The sequence below is a fragment of the Anabrus simplex genome, chromosome 1 (genome assembly GCF_040414725.1).
Source record: "Anabrus simplex isolate iqAnaSimp1 chromosome 1, ASM4041472v1, whole genome shotgun sequence".
In the NCBI taxonomy this organism is placed as follows: Eukaryota; Metazoa; Arthropoda; class Insecta; order Orthoptera; family Tettigoniidae; genus Anabrus; species Anabrus simplex.
This window is the reverse complement of record NC_090265.1, coordinates 1,361,613,000-1,361,624,662: the sequence shown is the minus strand read 5'-3', so window position 1 is coordinate 1,361,624,662 and position 11,663 is coordinate 1,361,613,000. Positions and strand designations below refer to the sequence as shown.

The 11,663-nt window shown below is 37.1% G+C and overlaps 1 protein-coding gene across 1 annotated transcript in view; it reads right to left on the bottom strand.

Moving 5' to 3' along the window:
* Window positions 1-1,743: 1,743 nt before the first annotated feature.
* LOC136859048 (ras-specific guanine nucleotide-releasing factor 2) overlaps window positions 1,744-11,663 on the bottom strand; it is a 1,472,247-nt gene continuing 1,462,327 nt past the window's right edge. Inside the window, exon 27 of the mRNA XM_068225766.1 lies at window positions 1,744-5,203. Coding sequence (XP_068081867.1) covers window positions 4,991-5,203 — 213 coding nt within the window. The 3' untranslated portion in view covers window positions 1,744-4,990. The remainder of the gene's footprint in view (window positions 5,204-11,663) is intronic.

Sequence of the window (11,663 nt, the reverse complement as noted above, 5' to 3'; positions counted from 1 at the left end):
AAGAGACACCCTGGTGGAATGAAAGAGTAAGATCCTCAATAAAGGAAAGGAACATAGCACAAGGAAATATTTTAAGGCAAAAGAAAATCTTGAGCTAGAATGTATAATTATACACATAACAATATTTCTAAGTTGACAAATTTGCAAAAGAGTTCATAAACGATCAATCAATGTCACAATTAAGAAAACTTAAGAGAACACTTGAAACAGGTAATACTAATCCGAAAGTAAAAATTGTGGAAGAGGAAATGACCAAAATTGTAGATGCATGTGTGTATAGTACCTTCTGGAATAGTTCTCAATCAAACTTCGTACAAATACGAATTACTATCTCAAAAAGATACTGGAGGAGTAAAACACCTTTTAGCAATATAAGGGAGGGAATGACGTACAAGAATAATAAAAAATGACCAATATTAGCATCAAATCCATAGTTTCCATGGTTGCTGAGTTGTGTTGTGGCACTCCGGATGCCGTTTAAGTACCAGTTGAGCTGCGTAGGCATGGCGAAAAGTGGTAATGAAGAAAATGTCCAAACTTACTGAGATTAGTTTAATTAACGAGAAACAAAATAATCTACAAGGCTTGAAATTAAACATATAACAATAACTTCTAAACTACTAAACAGTTCTTAATCAGTCAACATCTCAATAAAAAATCTACAAAAATTATCTTCACACATAATTAACAGGTAATAAAATACCTAAAAGTAAGCAATCAATAAAATGCCCAGGCAGTGCCGGGTAGTATAGCTACTCAATAATAAAGCTAAAAATAAAATTTAAGGTATCTGTTGACTTCAGCAAAGTATTACACAACAGAAAGTTACCATTAAGGTAGCCACCTGGCTTTGCGCCAATGACAGAGCATTGCACCGCACTCCTCATTAGACAGGCAAAGAGAGACGATGCACCACTGAGCACTTCACTCAAGTAAGTTATAACTCTCAAATATTAAAGGATACCTATACACAAAATGTAATCATAAATGTTTCTAAATTTTTTAACAATTTTCATCAATTTATAATTTTAAATCAGTGTGATTTGATAGAATCTGATGATGTTCTTTCAAGAATTAAACATGCCATTCTTTGTATAATAGTGTTTTCTTTCACAGGTATGTTTTAAATTAGTGTTCAGCAGACTGAAAAGCATTTAAGTTACATTAAATGAGTCAAAACTGGAAAGTATGGCTTCATTTTTAACAAAATGAGTTAGATGTCTTTGATAACTATGTAAAATTTAAACTCCCAAAGAAGATAATTACAAACAAAAACAGCATTATCAAAGAATTAATAGGTATAGGAAATATACATGCTAATATTTATGTAAAAGAAGACTTGCCTTGTACCATTATAAATGTTTATTATGTACCAAAAGTCAGAAAAATCTATGATCATTATCAAAATTGAAAGAGTTTGGCTCCAAATTATAATAATAATAATTTTAAAGTTTTTTTGAACAATAGGTTCATTTTTTCAGGATGGAAGGATGGTTCACTGTATATTATTAAAGTGAAGGTTCATAAATCTGATGCTTACTATGGCAATTTCCAGAAGTATTGGATTATTAAAAGTATTTTAACTTTTTATTTGAAGCTTAGGTACAATGAAGGAAAGGCAAACTTCTATGTACACATGTCAGTCAGCCATGCCGTCATTAGAAAATAATAAATATCAAAGTATAAAAGCAATTAAAACATATTTCAATGAGTAATTAAATAATATTAGAATAAACACTTTACTTTAATGATCTCTTCACTGAATATGTAATTTATTCCTTCAAGTTTTTAAGCCCTGTATCACAAATAAGTTTCACAAAACATGATTTATTTAGACCTTTGGTAAAAAATGTGAGCAAGTTGCCATTCTATTTAAATGTGTTGAATCTTGTACATAAAAGTGTCTTAGATGAGTGTTTAGTTCTGCAATGATACTCTGGATTCTTTGCAAGCTTTATTGTGGCCTCACTGTCCAGGTACAAGGTTGGTTTCTCTTGCAACAAGTTGATCAAGAAGTTGCCTTAGCTCCGTCACTAGCAGTGACCATCTCGGCCTCTGTTGTAGATGTGGCTACACTCAGACAAGATATTGGTTCACCAGTATACTTGCAAACTAAACCAGTCAATCTTCCAGTGCCCATTTTGCCACCCAGGTCAGCATTACTACATCCCTCTAGTCTACTTGAAACCTCATCATGACAATAAACGATGCCTATGTTCTCTGTCCCTCTTAGATAACAAAGAATCTTCTTCACTCGTAAAACATCTTTGGCAGATGGATTTTCTAATAACCTCCTACTGCATAAGAAATATCAGGTCTCGTTGACAACATCAAATACATTTAAGGCTCCGACTGCCTGTCTAAAGGGAAAGTTTGTTTCTTCTCTCCCTGTTCATTTCTCTGTTGACCTGAAAGGTAGCATTAGTATAGTCACTGGTTTGGAACACTCCATATTAAATCTCTTCAGAACTCAGCAGACATAATTCTTCTGGTCAATATGAATCGAACTGTCTTCCTTTTGGGATATTTCTAGACCTATAAAATATGAGAAAGTCTTTATATTAATTTCGAAAGTCAATTTCAAAACTTATAGATAATAATCTCTCTTCTTTTTTTTAGATGACACAACTACTCCTTTATCAACATAAAGTGCAATAAGTATTTTACACTCTCCTTCTTTTCTTACATGTTGAGGGAAATGATAGTTTAGGGGAAGGCCTAAAATGTAATTCTCAAATATTTATGTTATTAGTGGTCTTATCGATAAATAAAGTAATACAGAATTCAATTTATATGTCTTATACATTTCTATGTCTGGTACATTTTTACTTTACTGGCGATGATAACAAAGATATTCATGAATTTGTATTTTTGTTGTTAAGTCCATATCAACACCGAACAATGAGAAAATGGTGAACAAAATTTAATGAAAACCGGTATGTTAAGTCTGGGAATAAGGTACTCTAGGCTATAAATAAGTTTTATTCACACTGAATTAAATGGTAGTTTAGGGGAAGGCACCTAAAATTTAATTTTTTAAATACCCATGTTGGTCCTACTGAAAAGTATTACAAACGTTATAGAGAATACAAATTCCAAACATCTATGTTTTATACAATTTTACCATACTGACTATGATAATATAAATGAATTTAGACTTTTGTTTCTTATTCCATATCAACTCAGAGCATTGCTAATCGTGCTAATTTTAATCGTGTTAACTGGCAATGGTTTTTGTCATAATTATTTTAAGGTGTAAAACCGTGTGGCCATCAATCCTTATCGACAAGGAAATAAATTGTGAAGATGATTACAAAAATGAGAAAAAAATCATAAAGGAACAATCACTTGAAGAACAACACAAGAGGGAGTCATGAAAAGAAGGAAGGACTGCCTTTGCGTTAGATGCTCTAATATCCCAGAATTGGAAAAAAATTGAAATTGAAGGCCTACAATATCAAAATCTAATAAAACTGTTCAATAATAACATTACACTGAGCATTGTCGTAATGTAAATTGTCTCGTCAGCTGCCACTCATTTCCGATAGATGGGATTACTGCTGCGTCCCGAGTAAAACTGTTTTCCTGAATATTGACGCCCCAGCCCCGCGGTGTAGGGGTAGCATGCCTGCCTCTTACCCGGAGGCCCCGGGTTCGATTGCTGGCCAAGTCAGGGATTTTTACATGGATCTGAGGGCTGGTTCGAGATCCACTCAGCCTACGTAATTACAATTGAGGAGCTATCTGATGGTGAGATGGCGGCCCTGGTCTAGAGAGCCAATGAGGCCATGAGGATTCATCGTGCTGATCACATGACACCTCGTAATCTGCAGGCCTTCAGGCTGAGCAGCGGTCACTTGGTAGGCCAACGCCCTTCAGGGCTGTTGCGCCAAGGGGTTTGGTATTTTTTTAATATTGGCACAACGTAGCTGGGGAGTTAGATAACTTTGCACATGCTGTATGGCATTCAAGTCAACAACGGCTACTACAGCTAATTAAAACATACAGTGAAGATGTATGGTGTTTAAGAAACCAATGGCCTTTTCGTTACATAAAGATCAATAACACTGACATACACTAATTGGCTGTCAGTAGCTCAGTTACCTATTTTATTGTGGCAGGAAAACATTAAGCAGCCATGACTTTTTTTTTTTTTTTTTGCAAGTTGCTTTACATCGCATCGACACAGATAGGTCTTATGGAGACGATAGGAGAGGAAACGGCTAGGAGTGGGAAGGAAGTGTCTGGGGCCTTAATTAAGGTACAGCCCCAGCATTTGCTTGGTGTGAAAATGGTAAACCACGGAAAACCATCTTCAGGGCTGCCGACTGTGGGGTTCGAACCCACTATCTCCTGAATACTGGATACTGGTCGCACTTAAGCGACTGCAGCTATCGAGCAGCCATGACTAAGAGCAGGTGGGCAGTCAGATATCCCGAGGTCAGATGCGAGAGGGTTTACAGCTTTCTATTTAAACTACCACTTTTTAGGAGAAACATATGAGTAATGACCCCTATGATCTCCAAATTTGCCAGCTCCCATTGAGAAAATTCTAATGCAGGGCAATCTAAGCTTTTGGAGTGAAAGAAAATAAGTTCAGTTTTATGACTATTAGACTATTCAGAATGAGATAATAAAATTTCTTACATTTTTTAATGTAAGGGAGAAGAATACCATAGGAATTCAGAGAACTCTCATATTTGAAATCTACAATGTTGACATATGGTGAACATGGTAGTTGTTAGAATTAATTGAAATGCAATATAGCACTGTATTGATGTGATGTTAGGGTTTCACTTTTCTTAAAAATAAAGATCAGATAACAAATTTGAAGTTAAAACATGTAATAATAAATAAAAATAAATCTCTAGTAGCTCAGTATCCAACAGTTCTCACCATACCATATAAAATAGTCCATGTGGAATACTCCATTCATTAACTCTTTTATACCAAATTAGTTACAACTTTGTTTTATAAATAAAGTTAGTTTCTATGTCCGTGACGATTGCGTCAAAGGCAGCTGTGCAAGAGCTGATGCACTCAGTCGGGAAGTACGAGGTTCTATTTCCAAAGACATACGATACAGCTCTTCATCATCAAGGAGTAGGGCAGGATCCAACAGATAATTTGTTACTTTCGTTATGAGGTCAATTTTATAAGGCGTCTGTTGAAAATGGCGTATTTCACGAATTACATGGGCAATCTGAAACAAAATGATACAACTTTACTTCTCTACTAAACAGTAACAGTGAAAGATCTCACAAAGTATCCGTTATTTTGTACATTTCTTTAATGTACTTAATTTATGGTTTTGGTCTATAAACACACATTTTCAATTTGGAGCAAACATCAAGAGGCCAAGTGACAAGCAAGAAAACTCCGTCACTTGCAACCCTGCCCTCCTGCATCCATCCAGTGTGAATTGTGTGGGCGTATGTTTTATGCCAGGATTGGTCTGTTTAGTCATCGCAAACACATCCATAAACTGAGTTGAACTACTCAATGTATGCAGGAAGTAGGAGTTACAGCTGATGATGGTTTTTGGAGGACTGAGTAAAACAAACATCACAATATATATGCAAATAATCTTTGCACAATTTCAAAATTGGTAGCAAAAAGTTGGGGTGCAGGTATTATTTGCATCAAGTTTGGTACAGTGCTCCTGACACAAAGAAATCTGGAAGCTGGTATTTTTCCATCCATTCTGTTGACATCTCTATTCCCGCCCCAAGCATAAATAATACAGGTGTATGTATTGAGTCATTTGCGTGGTGGCAATTAGTAGCATGTGTTCAGAATGGCTGGCATGAGTTCTCATCATAAGTCTTTCAAGACTAATGAAACTCTCCATATTATTGAAGAAGCAGAGCAAATTGGTAATCATACTGTGGGAAGAAAGTATCATGAGGACAAAGTTGCAGTATGTGGTTGGAAAAAAAAAAAGAAAGCTTATCATGAACGTACAAGCAGCAACAGATGGGCATTTTGGGGACAAGGAAAAATAACAAAGTTTCCAGAAATTGAAAATAGGATGTGCGAATACATGACTGAAAAGAGGCAGTATTTATTTATTGCATTCATATTAATCTAGAAGCTGTACTGAATATCAGAATATAATCAATGAAGTGTGTAAATTGTGTAGCAAATGTAAATTGTGAACTTACAACATGGTACATAATACCATGAGGTTTTGAATGTTGATACGCACATAAGTGTGGGCTAGGTTTCCTTACAGGCAATGCATGCAGGAGTGCTGGGTGCTGTCACAAAAGGACTGTGAAAGCAAAACTTGTACTCTACATGAGAAATGTAATGTATAAGATTTTAATTATTTAAAATTGTTCCACACTGTAAAATAGAACATTTGATCATGTACTTGTGCATATTCATATGTACTGAGTTGAATTTTTTTATTTTTTTATTTTTTGCAAGTAGTGAATGAAGTCCTGACACGCACAATTGTGTGGGTTCTGTTTTTCAGCTGATAGTTCTTATTTTGTAAAATAAACTGTAAAAACATGTATTTGAGAACATTTTAGTAAGTTTTTGATGTACAAACAAAAATTTACACCGCCAGGATTTTTTTTTTTCAGATCTGAAAGGGTTAGGTCATAGTAAATTTAGTGTAAATTTTAACACTTTTAACACTATGCCCGTACGGGATACAGGCGCACTGCTTTCCTGGTTGTGTACGGTGTCCGTATACCATACAGGCGTGATTTTCGCGCACGTTTACAGGCAGCTACATGTATTCCGTATGGTTCCCGCTCCTTGCTTGGAGGTAGTGGTTTATCTAGTGGACGCCAGAATGCAGCAGTTATTGAAAGGTTCAAACTGAAACGATAAAAAGGGTAGTTTCTTTTTTCCGTGACCTCTACCGAAGCAATCGATGTGCCGAGTGTTGAGCGTGTCAAATCTGTTTCATCAGCTGTGTTATTGTACAAACATGTCCTCATGATGGTGATATCTGGGACATTTTATCCAGAGAAGCAGGTTTGGAAATAGATAACAGTGATGAATACTCTGCTTACAAACCAGATAACATATCAGGTGATAGTTCACGCAAGATTTTTATTTGTTATGTCACTTTTGACTGCAAGTTGTTTTAGCTGCATTATTTTACTCGGAATACAAACGAAAGAAATACTTCACCTCTCCAGACATTTGGGCTTATTTTCGTTTAGACAAAGAGACACAGACTGATGATTCACCTGTACTGTGAAAACAAAGTAGATGGTGGTGTGAGGTTGGACTGTGCATAGCCCAATGTTTTCAGGGCTACTATAAGAAAACAAACTATTCCTAAACAGGTAAATTTTATATTTCAAATGTAATTGTGTTTATTTGTGGCGTAAGCAGTCATATTAAATTATTCATTTTTATTGTTTGAGTAGGTTTAGTAGGGGCTGCCTGGCCGAGGCGGTAAAGGCATGCTTGGTTCACTCGGAAGGGCGTGGGTTTGATTCCCCAACAGGAAGTAAAAAATTTAAGAAAAGAGATTTCCACTTCCAGAGGTGCATATGGTCCTGAGGTTTGCCCTGCCTACACCAAAAATGAGTACCAAGTTAATTTGTGGGGGCAAAGGCGGCCGGGTGTAGAGTTAACCACTCTACCCCACCAAGTGCCGAGGTTATTGGTTGTGGAAGCCTTTAACTTCCACCCCTCCCCCCAACCCAAGGGCCATCATGGCCTGTACAGAGATGAATTTGCTTTGCTTTGCTTTGCTTTGAGTAGTCTTACTGGTAAAACTTCAATGCAAAAGTTTTTTCCTGTACATTTTTTATGTTTTTCATGATACTAGTATAATTAAACCTCTTCACATATGTACTCCCTGATTATCTTCATTTTGGATGTGACACCTTCATACGATATAAAAATCAGGTATGTACTATGTTTCGCTGTTGTGTAATAATATATTCAAATTTAAGAAAAAGACCAAGTTCACCCCAGGGTACATATTTAAAAATGGTTGTGTTGAAAGTGTTAATGAACAGATTCATAAGTATGTTACTGAACAAAGATCTATGATACGTTATTAACAATCCAACCCAATTCAATTAAATATGATATAAGAAGTGTTACATATATAATATTAAACTTTTTTAATAACATTGATGAACCTAGTAATCTAAAAGTCTGATTGCCTTTAAAGTAAAAACAAAACATTATTTTCTAGGTGCCTACTTTGGAATTTAAAAATATTTTTAAAAACTGTATTCCTGTGGTATTTCATGTTTATTTTCTATTCTGTAATAAAATTGTAAGCATTTTAAAATATACAAATAATATGTACTGAGTTTCTAGCTCATAGGAACCCTGATACATCTTCTTCTTCTTCTTCTCCTTTTATGACCACATAGGATCACTTTCCTCTGCGAACCATGTGACCTTGCCATGGTGGGGAGGCTTGCGTGTCCCAATGATGCAGATAGTCGAGCCGCAGGTGCAACCATATCGGATGGGTATCTGTTGAGAGACCAGACTAACGAATGGTTCATCGAAAGGGGGGTAGCAGCCTTTCGGTAGTTGCAAGGGCGGCAGTCTAGATGATTGACTGATACGGCCTTGTAATAATACTCAACATGGCTTAGCTGTGTTGATACTGCTACACGGCTGAAAGCAACGGGAAACTACAGCCGTAACTAACTCCCGAGGACATGCAGCTCTCTCTATATGAATGATGTACTGATGATGGCTTCCTCCCGGGTAAAATATTCCGGAGGTAAACTAGTCCCCCATTCGGATCTCCGGGTGGGGACTACACGAGAGGGGACGATCATCAGGAAGATGGATACTGACATTCTGCGAGTCGGAGCGTGGAATGTTAGAAGTTTGAATCGTTGTGGTAGGTTAGAGAATCTGAAAAGGGAGATGGATAGGCTAAAGTTAGATGTAGTTGGCATAAGTGAAGTACGTTGGCAGGAAGAACAAGATTTTTGGTCAGGCGACTACCGAATTATCAACACAAAATCAAACAGAGGAAATGCAGGAGTTGGTTTAATAATGAATAAGAAAATAGGACAGCGGGTAAGCTACTACGACCAGCATAGTGAAAGAATTATTGTCGTCAAGATAGACACCAAACCAATGCCCACCACAATAGTGCAGGTCTATATGCCTACTAGTTCAGCGGATGATGAAGAAATCGAAAGAATATATGAGGAGATAGAAGATTTAATACAGTATGTAAAAGGTGATGAGAATCTAATTGTGATGGGAGACTGGAACGCAGTGGTAGGCCAAGGAAGAGAAGGTAGTACAGTAGGAGAATTTGGATTGGGACAAAGGAATGAAAGAGGAAGTCGGCTGGTTGAATTCTGCACTGATCATAATTTAGTCCTTGCCAATACTTGGTTCAAACACCACAAACGACGGCTGTATACGTGGACGAGACCTGGAGACACTGGAAGGTATCAAATAGACTTCATTATGATTAGGCAGAGATTCAGAAACCAGGTGTTGGATTGCAAAACTTTCCCAGGAGCAGACGTGGACTCTGACGACAACTTGTTGGTCATGAAATGCCATCTGAAGTTGAAGAAATTGAAGAAAGGAAAGAATGCAAAAAGATGGGATCTAGACAAGTTGAAAGAAAAGAGTGTGAGGGATTGTTTCAAGGAACATGTTGCACAAGGACTAAATGAAAAGGCTGAAGGAAAGACTATAGAGGAAGAGTGGAGAGTCATGAAAAATGAAGTCAGTAGGGCTGCTGAAGAAATGTTAGGAAGGAAGAAAAGATCAACTAAGAATCAGTGGATAACTCAGGAGATACTAGACCTGATTGATGAACGACGAAAATACAAGAATGCTAGAAATGAAGAGGGCAGAAAAGAATACAGGTGATTAAAGAATCAAGTGGATAGAAAGTGCAAGATAGCTAAGGAAGAATGGCTGAAGGAGAAGTGCAAGGATGTCAAAGGCTGTATGGTCCTGGGAAAGGTAGATGCTGCATACAGGAAAATCAAGGAAACCTTTGGAGAAAGGAAATCTAGGTGTATGAATATTAAGAGCTCAGATGGAAAACCACTTCTAGGGAAAGAAGACAAAGCAGAAAGATGGCAGGAGCATATCCAACAGTTGTATCAAGGTAAAGATGTAGATAATTTGGTTCTGGAACATGAAGAGGCTGTTGATGCTCATGAAATGGGAGACCCAATTTTGAGGTCAGAGTTTGACAGAGCTGTGAGTGACCTCAATAGGAACAAGGCACCTGGAATTGATGACATTCCCTCTGAATTACTGACTGCCTTAGGAGAAACCAGCATGGTAAGGTTATTTCATTTAGTGTGCAAGATGTATGAGACAGGAGAAGTCCCATCCGATTTTCAGAAGAATGTTGTTATACCTATTCCCAAGAAAGCCGGTGCTGACAGGTGTGAAAACTACCACACCATTAGTTTAGTATCTCATGCCTGCAAAATTTTAACACATATTATTTACAGAAGAATGGAAAAACAAGTTGAAGCTGAGTTGGAAGAAGATCAATTTGGCTTCAGAAGAAATGTAGGAACACATGAAGCAATCCTGACTTTACGTCTGATCTTAGAGGATCGAATCAAGAAGGACAAGCCCACGTACATGGCATTCGTAGATCTAGAAAAGGCATTCGATAATGTTGATTGGACCAAGCTATTTATGATTCTGAAGATGATGGGGATCAGATACCGAGAACGAAGAATTATCTACAATCTGTATAAAAATCAGTCTGCAGGGATAAGAATCGAGGGATTTGAAAAAGAAGCAGCAATCCAGAAAGGAGTGAGGCAAGGCTGCAGTTTGTCCCCTCTCCTTTTCAATGTTTACATAGAACAGGCAGTAAGGGAAATCAAAGAGAAATTTGGAAAGGGAATCACAGTCCAAGGAGAAGAAATCAAAACCTTGAGATTTGCCGATGATATTGTTATTTTATCTTACACTGCAGAAGATCTCGAGAAGTTGCTGAATGGTATGGATGAAGTCTTGGGTAAGGAGTACAAGATGAAAATAAATAAGTCCAAAACAAAAGTAATGGAGTGCAGTCGAACGAAGGCAGGTGATGCGGGAAATATTAGATTAGGAAATGAAGTCTTAAAGGAAGTAGATGAATATTGTTACTTGGGTAGTAAAAAACTAATGATGGCAGAAGTAAGGAGGACATAAAATGCAGACTAGCACAAGCAAGGAAGAGCTTTCTTAAGAAAAGAAATTTGCTCACTTCAAACATTGATATCGGAATTAGAAAGATGTTTTTGAAGACGTTCGTGTGGAGCGTGGCATTGTATGGAAGTGAAACATGGACAATAACTGGCTCAGAAAGAAAGAGAATAGAAGCTTTTGAAATGTGGTGTTACAGAAGAATGCTGAAGGTGAGATGGATAGATCGAATCACGAATGAAGAGATACTGAATCGAATTGGTGAGAGGAGATCTATTTGGCTAAATTTGACGAGAAGAAGAGTTAGAATGATAGGACACATCTTAAGACACCCAGGACTTGTTCAGTTGGTTTTTGAAGGAAGTGTAGGGGGTAAGAACGGTAGGGGTAGGCCAAGGTATGAATATGACAAGCAGATTAGAGCAGACGTAGGATGCAATAGTTACGTAGAAATGAAAAGGTTAGCACAGGATAGGGTGGCATGGAGAGCTGCATCAAACCAGTCTATGGACTGATGACTCAAACAACAA